The sequence below is a fragment of the Oryx dammah genome, unplaced genomic scaffold (genome assembly GCF_014754425.2).
Source record: "Oryx dammah isolate SB20612 unplaced genomic scaffold, SCBI_Odam_1.1 HiC_scaffold_25, whole genome shotgun sequence".
Classification (NCBI taxonomy): domain Eukaryota; kingdom Metazoa; phylum Chordata; class Mammalia; order Artiodactyla; family Bovidae; genus Oryx; species Oryx dammah.
This window is the reverse complement of record NW_024070209.1, coordinates 69,823,508-69,841,348: the sequence shown is the minus strand read 5'-3', so window position 1 is coordinate 69,841,348 and position 17,841 is coordinate 69,823,508. Positions and strand designations below refer to the sequence as shown.

The 17,841-nt window shown below is 51.8% G+C and overlaps 1 protein-coding gene across 1 annotated transcript in view; it reads right to left on the bottom strand.

Moving 5' to 3' along the window:
- The window catches only part of ALK (ALK receptor tyrosine kinase), a 734,875-nt gene that overhangs the window by 33,290 nt on the left and 683,744 nt on the right, over nt 1-17,841 (bottom strand). Inside the window, exons 13-18 of the mRNA XM_040225696.1 lie at nt 10,225-10,375; nt 5,805-5,936; nt 4,894-5,038; nt 2,169-2,351; nt 871-969; nt 239-391 (exon numbers count right to left, since the gene is read on the bottom strand). Coding sequence (XP_040081630.1) covers nt 239-391; nt 871-969; nt 2,169-2,351; nt 4,894-5,038; nt 5,805-5,936; nt 10,225-10,375 — 863 coding nt within the window. The remainder of the gene's footprint in view (nt 1-238; nt 392-870; nt 970-2,168; nt 2,352-4,893; nt 5,039-5,804; nt 5,937-10,224; nt 10,376-17,841) is intronic.

Here is a 17,841-nt window from a genome sequence, read left to right as displayed (position 1 = left end):
CTTGGTGGGGATGTGGGGGTCACATCCTGGGCTAGTGGTGGGACCAGGTGACTTATGACTCCTTCCCAAGCCATGACCCACCTTTTGCACACAGGTCACTCTGCCTGTTGTCCGAGCACCCATGTTGGGGGCAGACAGCAGTGTCAGGAAGTTTACAAAGCTGCGTCTGAGGTGTCCCAGAACCATGGAAACTAGCTGTGGCCCAAGCTCTGTGCCCGCCCACTGCCCAGCCCCTTACCAACGCAGGAGACGCCGTCCTCAGCCAGCACGGTCCCGTGGTCGCAGAAGCAGATGACTCTGTGGCTCTCGGGGTCCATGTGGCACTCGTCTACCTCACAGTGGCTGCAGTTTAGGTAGTGCTTGATGTTCACTTCCCCGTGGCCCTCCATCACTGGGGCAAGGAGGAAGGGTCAGCCTCGGGTCGGCCACCCTGCACCCCACCCCTGGGCTATGTGCTTCATCTCCAGCTGCCGGTCCCTGTTCCTACATCCCACTGCCACTGGAAGCACCGCCTGTGCAGGTGAGTCCCTGATGCATCTGGTGAGCGAAACTCAGAGGACCTGTAGGCAGGCGGGAGGGTCCACACCAAGGACCCTTAGATTGGCTGCCACAGGCACAGGGCCCATTACTGTTGCATCTACCTAGGGCTGACCTGCCTGGAGTCAGTCTTTTGTGAATGTATCAGATCACACATCCTGATTTCCAGAAAACTTGGTGAGGCGACCACTAGGAAGACTTGCCCGCAAGGGACCCACGATCACACCTGTGTGTCCTGGACTCATTCAGTAGCCCTGGGGTTTCAGCTGGGAGGGAGGGAGCCCTGGGAGAGAGCCCAGGGAAGTGGGCTCTGCTACTTGGCAGAGGGGGTACCTTTTAAAGCTGGGGTGTACAGGATGCCCAGCGGATTGATGAAGGAAACCCCGTCCTCCCCATCCATCTCGGGGTCATTGTTTGAGGCTGCATTGCCACCTGTGGCAAACCAGAGAAGAGTTTAACGCAGAGAGGTGGGTGCCTGAGTCTGGATACACGTGCGCATCAGCGGGGTGAGCGGCGGGGTCAGGGAGGGGCCTTGAGGGGGGGGCGGTGGGAGGGAAGGGAGCTCATGGCACATAGGATGCAGCTGGGGCTCGGTTCAGTAGCTGCTGGGTGTGCGGGCCACTGTCTCCTCCAGGGCCACGGTCTCCTCTGCTGCTCTGCTGGGCTTTCCCAGGAAGCAGTCCATGTGATCAAGAGTCAGAAAAGTTCTAGTCTCCCCAGGCTGGGTTGGCCCCTTGGCCCCTCTGCCTGGGGGTGGCTCTTCTGTCCCATCCGGTGAGGGTTGGGGCAGGGGGATGGGCCCCTGTGCCTTTAGGCTCCTGTCCCTCCTTTCAGCGGGGCTTGGGTTATCTTTGGGCTCCCCGCCTTGGGCTCCTCCCACCCACCCAGGGCTCGGAAAAGAAGAGCATCTGGTTAACACAAGCATCTTACACACAGCCTTAAAGCAAAACACAGACAGCACATCACAGCACGTGCATGCATCGTGTCCTAATCTGGGGGCCGCTGGAGCCATCATCTCCCAGCCTCTCAGCTTCAGAAGGCTCTTTTGCTCTGCTCTGAAGCCCAGAGGAGAGCCAGGGCCAGGGGCCAGCTGCCTGCTGAAGGGCTGGGCTGGGATTGCCCACGGCTGCTCTCAGGAGTAGCCCCCATCAGCATGGGGAATAGTGCCCCTTCTGGAAGCTGGTGGGCTGGGGTAGGGAAGGGACAGTAGGGAGTCCCTGAGGCCAGAAACTGCAAACCAGGCCCTCAGGGACCTGGCTTGGCAAGGACCATGGCCAGGCCATCCAAAGGGAGGAGTCTGGCCTCCAGGGTTCTCATGCATCCTTGGGGGTGGCTCAGAGAGGAGTCTGGGAAGCCAAGGCCCCTTTATCATCAGCTTTGGGGGAGATCAAGAGTCACTGGGACCTTGATGCTGTCCTGCCGAAACCTCGAGGCAGGATGCTGGCTCGGGAGCCAGCACCCTACCTCTGGCTCATTTGGCGGGCCAGGAGGAAGGCGTGCATGGTCACATCACAGTCCACATGTGGGGCGGGCCGGGGGCGGGCAGGCGAGGGCTGGGGAGAGGACAGGGGAGGGAGGTGCCTAGGACTAAGAGGGGAGGGGGTGACACCTTGAACACGAATCATCTTTACCTATATATCCTCCGCCTCCTCCACCGGAGGAGCACCCCCCTCCACCCCCTCCGAAACCCCCTCTTGTCTCCCACCCCCACTTCTTCATGGCCTGGGGGCAGGAATGTCCTCCGGTGGCACCTTCCAGCAAAGATTTTCCAGACCAGAGCAAGGAAGTGTTATCACTCCAGCCACCTCCACCACCTGTAGGCAGAGACAGAGAAACGCCTAAGTGAGGATTCCGGCTGGTTCGGGCGGCTGCTGGGTCTGGCAACGAATGCAGGGCTTGGTGTCTTCCAGGGGAGCTTGTCCCTATCCAGCGCCCAGGGGGTTTGTCTTCAGTGGGGCCTGGGGCCTTCAGAGTCCATGGCTATAAAACCAGGCATCTGCCCTTTGCTGGAGGGAGACCTGCTCTGGCCACAGCTGTGCATGTCCAGATGGAAGTGGGCCGTGTACCCCTGCTTCCTGTCAGGCCTCTGGCTCAAAACCCTAAACTGTGCTCATTAAGGGATGGGGGTGGGGGGGGGAAGCAGGCGGCATGACGACTAAATCTGTTCCTCTGCCTTCCCTCTGGGCCTGCCAACTCTTGAAGCTCCTGGCTTTCATATCGTTAACTACTTCTCATCCCAACAAGAACAAGGACCAACTGTCAATACCCCACCAAGATCACAGAAGTGAAATTCCTAGCAGCAATCCTGGATTAGGCACCAGACAACCCAAAGGGATATAACTGTTTGCTAGGCAAGAGCTTCCCTGGTCTGAGCCTTGGTTTCCTCACCTGTAACTTGGAGATAAGGAGACTCACTTTATGGGGTGGACGTTAGGATCAAAGGAGAAAGGGAGTGTGTGGGATGTTTTATAAACCACCAAGGGGAGGGATCATTGGGCATCTGTGAGACACACACACATGCAGAAGGCCTCACACCCCGAAGCCCAGGCAGGGTCTTGCCAGCGGCGTCTAAGTTGCTCTAAGGTCAAGAGCAAAGAGGGCTAGAGGCAGAGGCGGTGATGCTCTGGCTACAAGGGCAGCAGCTGGAGCTGTGCTTCTCTACGCCTGGGCCTGCTCTGAACTCTTGCAAAGGGTCTGTACAGAGCTAGCTTGATTGCAACTTTATCTTAAGGCCACAGGCAGACAGCAATACATTTCTCCCGAAGCCCTTGAAACTCCAGGATCCCCACTTTGTCTCCCCCTAATGTTTCATATGACATTTCATGAGGCAGTCTACTCCCAGAGACTCCAAAACCCTTTATGCTCCAGCAGAAGGTCGGGGGCGGGAACCTAGAGAAATAACAGTGCCTGTGTCTGCTGGGACATTAAGGGTTAATCTGCCTGGACACGTCTCCTGGCCAAGGTTCTTCTGGACCCAGAGAGGGCAGCAGAGGGACGTGTAGGTAGGGGGAAACTGCAGACAGGGCTGACTCTGGTGCTAGCAAGAGGGAGACAGGTTTCAGGAAATTAGGTCAAGGTCACGAATAAGCCTGGGTCTAGAACAGGGATAACCAGAGCCCTGGGCAAGTCATGGGGACCATCTGCCAGTTTTGGAAGCAGCAGGACTTCAAGAATCTGGCCTCCTTCTGCCAGCCGGAGAGTGGGTGTGGGCCTGTCAAGGCTGTTGTCTATGTCACGTGGTGGAGGGAAGGCTCCCTCAGCTTCATTAGCGGGAAGCGGGCTCTAGTGGCTACGTGGGGCCATGAACTTAATAAATAAATTAGGATGAGATGGGCCTGAAACCAAGTCTGCCCCACTTCCCCTGTCCCCAGCACCCTACCCTTGCATTCTGCACATCCCAGCCTTCAAGCAAATGTGTGGAAAAGAAAACAATGGTTGTGAAAGTAAAAACACATCAACAACAACGTCTTAAAAAATGGATTAAGTATGAAACTATTTGGTCATCCTGAGGGGAAAAAACCCATAAAACTTTCAATGAGCTTCTTGACACTTCTGTAAAATGAAAATAACATGTCTGGAAAACCCTATAGGACTGTTTTGAAAAGAACATACATGATAGATGTGGAAATGTTTCGTAATTTATTAAATGCTGACTGACATAAGGGGTGCTGTAAATATCACTGGGGTAATTCCTCGCTGTGGACACAATGACTGTTTCTCCTTCCTCTTTCTCTAGCCATCTCTCAGTTGAAGAAAAAGTTTGAGTATTAATTTTAATTAAGCTCAAATCTCTAAATGCCTTAAAAAATCCTCCCTCGGTCTGAGTGTGGAGAAAAGAACACACAAAGATGGATGGTTGACTTCACATCTCCTTCAGAGTCTGTCCCCCATCTCTGTGTGACTGGCTCTCACTAAGGAGGCAGACAGCCCTACCATGGACAGAGATTTTCTTTCCATGTGAGAAGCGTGTGAGCTGGCAGCCCAGGGCCTGGAAGTACAAACAAACCACAGGGACCTGGGAGGCCGACCCCGCTCAGATTTCTTCCATCTGCTCACATCTAGTTGCATTTGATAAATCCCAGGGAGGGTTGGGTTGGCAGTCAGAACGCTGCCTCCTGCCTCATTTTGTCAATGACCTTCTGCAAGTCCAAACCCCGTACCAGCAAGGAGGCCTCTGGATCCCCAAGCTGTGACCTGTCTTTCCTTTTTTGATCCCAGTACCAATATCCAGAGCTCCCAGCATCTCAAGGGCCCATGACTAAGATGCCCACAGGTGTGTGATGGTGCCCAGTCAAGGTGAAGCTCACACAGTCCTCGGGGACCATTCTGGGAGAGGCTGGGCTTGCAGAGATTTACCTGCAGCTCCAGAATTGCCATTCAGCCCTAGGACTGAGGAGTTATTCTCCAGTCTCTCTGGGTGGAACGTGTCTGTCTTGGCCCCATAGGCCCTGCCACCACCGCCGGCCGCAATGATCAGAGGCACCGGCACGCCATCCTTCATCTGCCAGGGGAGAGACATTCAGAGATTGAGAAGCTGAGCAGGGCTCCCACCCCGGAGACCTCCGAGCCATTTAAATGCTTAAACATGTCTGAGTGTCTGCTGGGCAGTGGGTGACATCTCGGTGGTCCGAGGGCTCCCATCTCACGTTACAAGAGCCCATGAGCTCTTCTGTCCCCTTCAACCCCCAGCTCCTGTATCAGTCTGAGTTCGTAAATGAAGCAAAAGCATCAGGAGATATAAATGTCTATGAACACTGGGAGGCAAGGATCAGTCTTTGGGGCTGTTTATACTGCCCCTTTCCTGAAGCGCTTCTCAAGCCTCAGGGATCTGGGAGCTGGTGCTTAGGGCAGGTCTCTCTTCTCTTCTTCCTCTGCACGCAGGGCTCTCTGCTTTGACCCCACAACTTCAAGATTAAGCCCTCAGAACCACTGGCCCTGCAGGAGGACCCAACAGGAAATCTTTGTCTATCTTCGATGATATCAGAAAAGTCCACCTGAGGACACAGGAGGACACAGTGGGACCCTCTGGGTCTCTGAAGCAGGATGATAAAGGCCTGCCTAGTGAAACCGGGCTGGGACATCAGCATGAGAAGGACCTGCCCTTTCCTGGACAGACAGGGAACCTTATATCCCTATGGGTCTCTGCTTCCTCAACTTTAAATGGAGATAAGAGCGCCCAGGGTGCATGGTTCCTTGGTCTGTCCTGAGGACTCAAAGCCAGGACGCAGAGAAGGCCCCTGCCCTGGGGAATGGCGCACAGACCTCACCTTAAACACGTAGGTGGCTCCTCCCCCTCCTCCGCCCCCTCCTGCCCACTCGTGCACGCTTTTGTTCACGCGGATTTCTTCTTCTATCACGTTGTTTTCTCCAATGCAGACTTTCTGGATTAATCGATTTGCCTGGAGAAACAAAAACATCTCAGGTTTGTGCCCCAGGTCCTCCGCCTCCCTCTATGCTAAAAGATAGGGTCTGACCATCTCTCAGATAGCTTATGGTCGAGTTGAGGAGACAAAAAATACACATGGATAACTGTCACTCTGGGAAATATTGGAGAAGGACCACAGGGACCTCTTAGAAAATGAATGGGAAGTTGAGGAGGGGGAGTGAGGCTTTGTTGCTGGACTGCTGAGCATGGAAGACTGCCTGGGGGAGGTGGCATTCAGTTGGGCCTTGCAGGATGTGGAGCTTTTTAAACACTGAGAATGAGGGAAAGTTATGACATTGCAGGGGAGGAGATCAGCAGGAACTCAGAGGGAAGGTGCTAAGTGGGGGTGTTCGGGGGAAAAGTGTAAGGAGTTTCTTCAGCTCAGAAAAATCCATCTTAGGACAGAGAGGTGATCCAGGACGACTTGTTAGGACCCTGTGGATTCTGAAGAGGGGATGACAAAGGCCCCAGGAGCTAAGACAGGGCTGGAGGGAGTCCAAATGGGAGTGGGTAAAGGAGACTAAACCAAACAGTCAGATCGTGGCCAGAGGCCTCAAACACAGAGAAGGAGCTGGACTTCATTCTCTAAGTAGCGAGAAACCATTGAGGTTTTTTGAGAAGTTGCAGTTTGAAGCATCATGTAAAGAGAAAAAGCAAAACAAAACAAAACAGTGGGTAGCCAAACTTGGATTTTATTTCACTTGATGCAGGCCTAGGCATCTGGGAGTCTCTGGGGACATGTTGGAAATTCCTGTGACCCAGAATCCTGTAATCCCTGAACAAAGAGGGCAGGGTTTCAAGAAGAGCCATTATACTTGTAGGTCACAGCAGCTGAGATGAACTCACCACACATCGGTCTGACCTCAGGGGAAAACGAATTTTCTTTCACTTAATAGAAAAAAGGCCAATAAAACGTCAAATTTTCATCAAATGTGGCTGGGTAACCAGCCAGTGGACATGGCAATTTATCTCGAGCCACTCCTTATGCTAAAGTACTCAGGGGTGCCGGGAATGAGTACTAGAGAAATTTCCAGATAAATAGCTGAGATGCAATTTGTTTTATGGCATTTTGGATTTAATGATGGAAATAATTTGATATTTTCTAGAGTGGATTTAGTGTGATTGAAAGGCTGTGATTTGCTATTGTAGACAGCTGACATTTCTCCTATGTACACGCAGTGCTGGTCAGGGCCAGCGTGGGGGCAGAGTGGCATGGAGTCTGCTGAAAGGAAACCCTGCTAACTGCCACCTGGGGGAGGCCCTGAGATGCTGGGGGCATTCCCTGTGGGCAGAGCCAGGGACAAGGGATGGAAATGTGTGCTGCCAGCCGGGCAGAGCAGAGCAGAGTTCAGGGTCCAGTCTAGCTTCCTGACTGGAGATTTGCTGGCCCATCTGTCTGGATCTGCCTCCTCTGTAAATTGGGGAGCTGCCCAGGGTGCTAAGAAGGTCCATCCCTCTGCCCTGCTCCTTTTCCTCCTGTCCTCTGTCCGGCAGCAGTGGGGGCCCCCACCCCTTGGGGAGGCCCTCTTCTCCCGAGCAGAACCTGCGGATGGCTGGAGATTGCCGGAAGAAGCAACTGGGCTGGAGGACGGCCTTTTGGTTTCCTAGAGCCCAGACTCATGGCCATGCCTCACTGCCCTGGGTCAGGGGTCCCCTTGATTTGAGTCTCAGTCTGCAGCTTGCTGGGCCCACAGCAGCATTTGGAAGAGATCACTTTTCCATGATTTGCTTTCTTTTTCTGACTTTTGCGAGGTCCTGAATACATTTGAAAGACTTGGGAGCTGGGTGAGTGTGGGCTCACCCCTCACAATATTTGCCTTGAGAGTGATGGGAGTGGTGGGAACTGACTTTTAGACCGATGGTTTTGCTGTCCTGGAGATGTTTGGAAATGTCCGGGGGCACTTTTGATTGTAATTTCTGATGGATGATACTGGCCAGGGATGCTGCTAAACAGGGTGTAGAGGCCAGGGATGCTGCTAAACAGCCTACAGTGCCCCGGACCGGGACTGAGGAATGTGTGTGTGGGATGGGAGGCGGGGTTCCAGCAGCTGGAGCCCATTCCAGGCTCTGGTTGGCCAGGGACACAGGGAGAGCCACTCCAAGCAGCACCAGCAGAATTGCCAAAACCTGCAGTTCAATTCTTAGGGTCCACTTCACTCTCTAGAAGATCCTCTCTACACACCATTTTTCAGTTTAGGGAGGACCAGAGATTGAGGTGGTACTTGTGAAAGGTTTTCTCCCTTACTCAAATGGGGCCCTGCGGGGAGCAGAGGTCTGGAGCTACTGGGAAGACTAATTCCTTTCCCCATGCCCATGCTATGCCCAGCCTGATCAGCAGAGGGGGCTGCCCTCTGTCCCTGGCTTCTCTGAAACTTGCCCTGCACATCCTCAAAGTGTAAGAGCAAGTAGATTGATTAATGGGGCTTCCCTGGTGGCTCAGACAGTGAAGAATCTGCCTGTAATGCAGGAGACCTGGGTTCGATCCCTGGATCAGGAAGGTTCCCTGGAGAAGGGAATGGCAAACCTCAGTATTCTTGTCTGGAGAATTCCATGACAGACCATGGGGTCGCAAAGAGTCAGACGCGACTGAGTGACTAACACTTTCAGATTGATTAATAAAATGATAAAATGCAGCAATTCAGAGGAACAAGTAGATTACAACTGAATTAAAAAAGAAAGACGAAGTCTTGTGAAAAGACATAACTGATTATGATCCAATCAAGTAAAAGTCCCTTGCAGAAGTCAATGCAATCTTTTTGCTTAGATGAAAGAATTACATTAGCACTCAATAAATTCCTGTGAAAATTACAGCAGCTTGTAATTTAATGACTTAATATATTATATCAGGTTGGAAGTCTTGATTATAGCTGCTAAATAAAAGTGTCCAGGCGTTTCTCAGGCACGAGGCTGCACCTGTGAAGCTCACTCCTGCGGCGTTGGGAGTGGGACACCGTACTTTACCCTGGCTCCCAGCCTGACACCTGATTCTTAGGAGCCCTGAGGTTATTCTGTGGAATGGAACTCGTCACCTTTGTTACTACTTCTCTCTTCCAAATCTGCTCTTGAATAAATTTCTGGAGAAGGAACCCTGTGTCCTGGGTCCCAGAAGCTGGATCCCTGCCCCGGCCTCACCCGGTGCAGAAGTTCACCATCACATGAGGGTGTGGCCTGCCCAGTGTGGAGACTCGCCCTGTGGAGTGCTGAGTTCCCATGCGGAACAGCCAGCACTGAGGGTTCTTGCCGCCCCGAGCACAGGCGAGAGGCATGGCTGCAGCTTTGTTAGTCCCCACTGTCTCCCCCTTGCTGGTCACCTTAGATCACTACTGTCTTTCTTAAGTGCTGCCCTTGGAGCGCTCTGTGTTTGACAGCTGGACACCCCAGTGGAATCAGGAACCAGAAGGAAGGGCTGTCTGCGGCTGGAGACGATGACAGTCTAGCTTGTTGGGTGGTGTGTGATAAGAGGAAAATGGAGAAAGGGGGTGAAAACTGAAGCCCCAGCACATTTGGGGCATCAGAAATAGGAGGCAGAGTCTCTGTGAGCATTATGAGTGACTCTGGACAAGTCCTTTCACCTCCGTTGTCTCCGCTTTCTCATCTGTGAAATGGGGGTGGAGGGAAGCGGATTACATGATATTCCAGCTCTGATTCCATGCTTAAAAAAACTTAAAAAAAATTAATCACACAAATAATATGTGAATGCATTCTTTTTCTAACAATATCAGACATTATGGACAAAGTGTCCTCAACTCCAGTCCCTGCTCCAGAAGCAACCACCGTTATCTGTGTCCTTCAGAACTTTTTCTGTGGTTTTATATACATATATTGGGTAAGAGTCTGTGATTTCGAGCTGAATAAGACATGTTTGATCTGGCATTTTCCTATTTTATGATATGGCTAAAAAAAACCTATGCCCTTGCAAGAAAGCTTAGAAAGGGGGCTTTGACTCACACTTGTGCTGAGAGAAACAACCGTTTGCCCATTTCAGCAGAACTCAGGACTTCAGTTTTAAGGACTGCTCATGGAACCCATGCCTCAGCCTCCATCTCCATAGGGATCTGCAGTGCCCAAAGCCACACCACCCACTTTCTCAGGCACCCAAATGGCCCTGGAAAGGGAGGAGCATTTGCAGGCAGAACAAGGGGTGAGTCCTGCCATTGTTGAAGGAGAGCTCCCTGATGGGGTGTGTCTGGCGTTGGTGTCCCTGAGAGACCTGCCTGGGTCCTGGGGAAGGTGGAGGAGAAACTCCCGCTCTGGGTACTTACGCTGGGGCAGGCGTCTTCCCCTTGCTGCCCGACCAGGATGTACAGCGTGTCGTCCTTCTCCAGGTTGAAGATGCCCAGCACAGACACGCCGTGGGACCGCATCATGGTGTTCTTCCCACCTTTTCCGCCAGCTGCCCCATAGCCGGAGATGCTGCAACAGGACAGAGCCCATGGGCTCCTATCATGGGGTGTGAGGACTGACTCCCTTCCTGCCCACCCCACAGCTCCCAGCAGGCCGAGCACACTGCCCTTGTGCTGGAGGGCTGTCCCCTGCATCAGCCCACGAGGTCAGCAAGGAGGGTCCTCTGTCTACTGTCCGGAGAGGGCTGTCAAGTTCAGAAAGGGACAGGAAATTGCCTCATTCACAGAGCTAGGAGGATAAAGAACTAGTAAGGGGTACAAGAGAAGGAGAGGGAGGAGGGAGAGGGGAGACAGAGAAGAGAAGACAGGGAGAGTCTGCATTAAGGTGGGGTGTGGTGGTGATGGTGTCCCAAATACCTGGGGTCTCCTATTATGGATTTCTCTCCCTGTCCAAGATCAAAGGACTCATGTGGTCCACCTTAGAGAAGCAACTTTCCTGTTCTTCATCTATAAAGTGTTCCTGAACCTTCCTGCTCCTCATCTATAAAATGGGGATGAGAAAAACCTACCTTCTAGCCCGTGTGTGTGGTGAAGGTTAAAGCAATGAGGTCACGTCTCAGAATTGTGGCTGGCACATAAGAAGCACTCACTGGGTATTTATTATTATTCTTACTGATGGGAGTAGCAGTAATTGACTTGGTATGAAGTTTTAAAGTCTCCCCACAGGCTCTAGACACAAGGAGTCCCACATGGAATGACTGAGGAGAGTGGTGTTTACGAGCACAGACTGTTTATTCCCATCTCGCCAGTAACTCCTTCTGGAGCCATGTGTGTGCAGACAACAAACAAGCAATCATGATGAAAATAAAACCAGAGTGTGGGGATGCAGGGGTATTCCTGCTGCCTCTGAGGCTGTTGAGATGAAGTCAAGCAAGGATGGGGGACAAAGAATGCAACTGGTGAACCGTATGAGAAGAGCAGTGTGCCATGGAGACAGTTCCTGTGTCCACTACACGTACCTCCCCAGAGACTGGCTACTAGGAAGAGGGTCCCTGCATATTCAGATCCAAGGTCTTTTATGAAAAGCTTCGAGGGAGAGCTGCAAGGTGATTTTGTTCACGTGCACATGTGATGGCTTCTCCACCTTTAATTCTAGGAAATGTCCTGTGTTCCCAGCATGGGAGGGGGCTCCTGGGGGCTGTCCTAAGGCAGAACTCAGGCCTGTTCTGCAGAGATAAGGCTGGAGGGCCAGCTGATGGCTGACATGGCAGTTGAGAAACCAAGATCTCCGTAGACAGTGAAGGAGAGTTGAGCCCATCATTCTGTCTCCAGGGCCAGCTCCCCTGAGAGCTCGTTGCACATTGGTGTAGGGCATGTGCCTAAAAGGAGATGGGAGATGGGCTCCAGGCCCTCGAGGGGCTTACAAAGAAACTGGGGAGATAGAGTTATGACCAGAGAAATCTCCTTGTGGGTGTGCTGAGACTGGGGAGGCAAAATGGAAGCACCAAAGGGCTCTGGGCTTCCATGCCCAGTGGACCATTTCCTTGCTGTGTGTCCGCTCAGGGTCCCAGATTCTTCCCTTGTCAAGGAAGAACCATTTATTCATCTCCAAACGTACAGGGGCATGGGGAGGGCAACGTCAGGAGGAGATAATGGGGTGAAAGGCCCAAGAAAGCGGCAGCTATCTGTGCAAATCAGGGCCGTCAGGTGCCCGGGCCCAGGAGGGGCAGACAACTGTGACAGGCAAGGCGGCAGCAGCGCTGGGGGCCCTGGCTGCTTTTGGGGGGGGTATGGGGTGTGCATTTGAGGTCTGCTTTGTGATGGAGATGAGGGATGGGTAGGACTCTCAGACAAGCAGAAAGAGGTAGAGGGTAGCAGTCAGGCTTGTGTGAGCAGAAATGAAGAGGGAGGAAAGTCAGGGGGCTGGGGTAGGGAAGAGGGGGCTGGGAGGTCTGCAGAGAGAAGTAGGGCCGATTCCTGACCACGTGCTAGGCGTGAATGCATATGGAACCCCCCCAACCCCCGAATCCAACAGCCATACACAGGAGCTGTTAGCTGTTTCATTTGACAGATGAGGAAACCAAGGAACAGAGGAATTCACTGGACCAAGCAAACCCTGGTCCAAAGCTCCACACTTCCCCTCATGGAGGCCATCTGCCCTCCAGCACGCTGCTGCGGGTTATATGGTCTGAGAAGCTACTGGCCCATCCTGACTCACTCAGATTGTCTGCCAAACCCTCGCTCCCAACCCATTAGAAACAGAGAGGTGATGAGGATGATTAAGAGGCTGAGGAAAAAGGAAGGCTCATTGGTGAAAGGAAAACAGTAGAATCATTTAGCTCAGAGAAGGCAGACTGGGGCCGGGGGGTGGGGGTGGTGGGTGTTCCAGAGACCTGGTCGAGTGTGGAGATACTGACGTGGACGTGTACCTGCCTCATCTGTCCAGCTTGCCGCCCCAGGGCCCCGGGGCCTTGGCACGTTGCCTCAGAAAGTTGTTTTGAAGGTGAGGTTTGCTTGGAAGACTGCTGCCCAAGAGGGAGTCCTTGCTCTGCCCACTCCTGCTTTGGTTGAGAGGTGAGCTGTACCCTTCTCCTCATTTTGCCTCATTTGCATAGTCATTTGCATCAATCTGCATGTATTATGAATCATTCTGAACTCTCTCACATGTTTAAATTTAGCCAAAGCATTATATTTTAGATGTTGTTTGTTCCTGACACTTCCCCCCAGCCCTCAAGCCTTCTTTCCTATTTCTCCTACCCCCAACCAAGTCTGAACTCCAGCCCCATCTGGGTCTTGACCTAGTTCTTGGCAGAGAGGTAGATGGAAAAAGCCCTGATTTCTGAGTCATATCTGGGCACTCTGTTGGCTGTGTGACTTGGGACAACTTGGTTAAACTCTCAGAGTCTCAGCTTCCCCTAGCCAAGGAAAAAACAAGGACAAGGACCCCTGCCCTCATGAGGGTAAGTAGTGGATTTGAAAAGACAGCAAACTGCTGCCAAGTCCAAGGTGGGGGGACTCTGGGCTGGGGAGACAGGGGAGCTTGGCACCCAGGTGTCAGCAGCTGGCCTTTGCTTTCCTGTGTGATGGTCTCAGCCCCACATTTCCACCTGGGCTAACATCTAGACATGGGGAACTGGCAGCTACCTGCTTGGACCACTTGTAGGGGCAATAGTGCCTCTCTGGTCAGTCTGGTGAGGCCCGAAATTCCACCATTGAGCTTCACTCCCTTGGAAGCTTCTAGCTACTACAAGGCCCATCTCTTCCAGGTGGCTATACCACAGTGAAAAAAGCACAGGCTGGTGCAGACAGTTGCTGTTGTTCAGCTGCCCAGTCGTGTCCATCTCTGCGACTCCATGGACTGCTGCACGCCAGCCTTTCCTGTCCTTCACTATCTCCTGGAGCTCTGCTCAAACTCATGTCCGTTGAGTCGGTGATGCCATCCAACCATCTCATCCTCTGTCGACCGCTTCTCCTGCCTTCAATTTTTCCCAGCATCACAGTCTTTCCTAATGAGTCAGCTCTTCGCATCAGGTGGCCAAATATTGGAGCTTCAGCTTCAGCATCAGTCCTTCCAGTGAATATTCAGGACTGATTTCCTTTAGGATGGACTGGTTTGATCTCCTTGCAGTCAAAGGGACTCTCAAGAATCTTCTCCAACACCACAGTTCAAAAGCATCAGTTCTTCAATGCTCAGCCTTCTTGAGGGAGAAGGAAATAGCAACCCACTCCAGTATTCTTGCTTAGAGAATCCTGTGGACAGAGGAGCTTGGTGGGCTGCTGTCCATAGGGTAGCACAGAGTCAGACACGACTGAAGTGACTTAGCAGCAGCAGCAGCAGCAGCAGCCTTCTTGATGGTCCAACTCGCACAACCATATGTGACCCCTGGGAAGACCATAGCCTCAACTATAAGGACCTTTGTTGGCAGAGTAACGTCTCTGCTTTTCAACATGCTGTTGTCTCCTGATTTCATGGCTGCAGTCACCATCCGCAGTGATTTTAGAGCCCAAGACGAGGAAATCTGTCATTACTTCTACTTTCTCCCCTTCTATTTGCCATGAAGTAATGGGACTAGATGCCATGAGCTTACTTTTTTTAATATGTAGTCTTAAGTCAACTCTTTCACTCTCCTCCTTCACCCTCCTCAAGAGTCTCTTTAGTTCCTCTTTGCTTTCTGCCATTAGAGTGGTATCATCTGCATATCTGAAGTTGTTGATGTTTCTCCCACCTATCTTGATTCCAGCTTGTAACTCATCGAGCCTGGCATTTCTCATGATGTGCTCAGCATATAGGTTAAACAAACAGGGTGACAGCAGACAGCCCCGTCATACTCCTTTCTCAATCTTGAACCAATCAGCTGTTCCATATAGGGCTCTAACTGTTGCTTCTTGACCTGCATACAAGTTTCTTAGGAGACAGGTAAGATGGTCTGGTATTCCCATTTCTTTAAGAACTTTCCACAGTGTGTTATGATTCACACAGTCAAAAGCTTTAGCATAGTTGATGAAATAGGGGTAGATATTTTTCTGGAATTCCCTAGCTTTCTCTATGATCCAGTGAATGTTGGCAATTTGATCTCTGGTTCCTCTTCCTTTTCAAAACCCAGCTTGGAGATCTGAAAGTTCTCGGTTTGCATAATGCTGAAGCCTAGCATGCAAGATTTTAAGCATGACCTTATTAGCGTGGGAGATGAGGGCAACTGTCCGATGGTTAGAACATTCTTTAGTACTGCCCTTCTAGGGAACTGGGATGAGGACTGACCTTTTCCCAGTCCTGTGGCCACTCCTGGGTCTTCCAGATTTGCTGACATATTGAATGTAACACCTTGATGGCATCATCCTTTAGGGTTTTGAATAGCTCTACTGGAATTCCATTGCATCCACTAGCTTTATTAACAGCAGTGCTTCCTAAAGTCCACTTGACTTCACTCTCCAAAATGTCTGGCTCCGGGTGACTGACCACACCATCATACTAATCCAGATCATTAAGATCTTTTTGGATGGTTATTCCATGTTATTTTGTATAGTTACTCTTTCCATCTCTTCTTGATCTCTTCGCCATCTACTAGATCTCTACCATTTCTGTCTTTTATTGTGCCCATCTTTGGACGAAATTTTCCCTTGGTATTTCCAGTTTTCCTAAAGAAATCTCTAGTCTTTCCCCTTCTGCTGTTTTCTTCTGGTTTTATGCACTGTTCACTGAAGAAGGACTTCTGGTCTCCCCTTGCTGTTCTTTGGAACACTGGATCTAGATCCGGCTCTGTCCCTCATGGCCAGGAGCTGGGCAAGACATCCCCTACTCAGGATCTGGGTGAGAGGTCCCCCATTCAGGTGCTAGCCTTGCACTTGGGCCGCCCTGAGAGCCAGAGCAGCCTGGACTTTTGTGTTCAAGGCACCTTGCTTCCCTCTTCTGGTTCTGGCCCTGTTACTCACCAGCTTTGTGACCTTGGGCAGGTTATGTACCCTCTCTGAGCTCCAGTTTCCTCATCTATAAGAGGGGGATGATAATACTTACCTTGAAAGTTGTTGTGAGAGTTCCATGAGATAATGCCCCTTATAAGGGGCCTGGGGCTTCCCTGGTAGCTCAGCGGAAAAGAATCTGCCTGCAATACAGGAGCCACAGCAGACATCGGTTCAATCCCTGGGGTTGGGAAGATGCTGTGAAAGAGGGCATGGCAACCCACTCCAGTATTCTTGCCTGGAGAATCCCATGGACAGAGGAGCCTGGTAAGCTACCAACCATGGAGGCGCTAAGAGTTGGACACAACTGAAGCAACTGAGCATGCACGCATGCTAAGGGCCTATTCAGCCCCTGGAGGGTAACTAGTGAGTAACAAATAGTAACTGTTCTAATGTACCCCTGGTGAGCATGTCCACTCCTCTCTTGGAGTGACTTCTGGTAGGCAGAAGGGGGTGACTGGATGAGGCCCCGGATTCTAGACAGTAGAGCAGTAGGTGGAGTGGGGTGTGGCCAAGGGGCCAGGGTCAAGGTGTTCAGTTTCACCCTGGACCCACCTCCACAGGGAGCACAGGCCAGCCCTGGTGCTTCTGAAGACCCCCCGAATCATATGAATCACGTTACACAATCTCCTGCCAGAATAATAACCTCAGCCTGACTCTCTGAAGCTTTCTTCCTTATCCCTTGTAAACAGCTTATTTTGATGGTTGACAAATGCCAACAAATTAATATACCTGCCACTCAAGTGGGAAAAACGACTCGCTGTGATTCCAATTTACTGGAAATTACAGGATACTGTTCTCAACGAGCTGATGCTGTAATTTTTTTGTTTTTCTTCATCTAAATCCATGTCCCCTGGTCAGAATGAATGTTTATTGGGTTTGCGTTTTGTATTATTGACTGTGAGCTATTGTTACCTGATGTAATTGAATTGTGAATCTTTTTTAAATAAAGAATTAGCAGCAAATCAAAGTGGCTGCCTGCCAGAGCCTGAAAGGAGAGCGCAGCTGGTGTGCAGCACGGGGTTGCCAGGGACGGTGGAGGGGAGGGGGCGAGGGGACCCCACTTGGAGAAGCAGGGACACCTCATTTCTCTCCTACACCTGATCTGGGCTCTGCCTTTAACACCTTGCTGGACTTCGAGCAAGTCCCTCTGTCTTCTGAGGCTTGGTTTCCTCCTCTGGGAAATCAGAACAGTAAGGTCCACTCTGTGTATCCATCCAGCCTGTGGGACACTGTGAGAGCGTGGAGATGCTGGGTGTGTTCAGAGACGCTGGGTGTGTGCAGGGCTTTGGCAGCACGAGGTCTCTGCTCAGCTGTATAGTCGGATGACCCAGATGGGTCCTGCAAGCCATCAGGTGACACCCAGGTCAGCAGTAGAGGCTGTCCCTGTTTCATTCCGGTTTTGCACTGATGAGCAAGACCTATTGTCCATTCGTGTTCCTTACCGCCTTCCTGACCAGGAGTATGAGAGCTAGAAGAGACCTCAGTGACCTCTCCCTCTCACCCGTCCTTTGACAGATGAGGCCCTAAAGCAGAGGGGAGGTCACACGGTGTATCAGAGGTAGAACCCAAGCTTCATTCTGCCTGCGGCTCATGGATCTTTGCTCCATGCACCACCCCCCCACACCCAGGCCCACACTCTGACTTGCCCTGCTCTATGCTCTCTAGGGCAATGGCTATCTGCACAGTTACCCTGGCAAGGAGTCATGCCTGTGACTCTCCTCTACGCTTGTCTAGAACTGTCCTGGCAATGTGAACTGGTATTGAACTTTTCTGCTCTGCAGTCTTTGTAAAGACCAGAGGCTCAGTCCTCTTACAAGGTCTGCGGCTCCAGACAGACAAGTGGACACCACCCCCACCCTTTCCCTGGCTCAGAGCCAAGCATGCAGTAGGTGCTTCATGGCTGTGGGTGGATCTGAATGATGGTGTGATCCAGCTGCACTCACTGGTCTCTGGAGCCAGGTGAGGAAATGAGTGTCAGGGACAGAGGCCATCACGAACAGCTGCGGCCAGGTCTGCGGGCGGGCTTGGCTGGCTGCAGCTGCGATCTGGGACCTCCTGCATGCTGTGTCTGAGAAA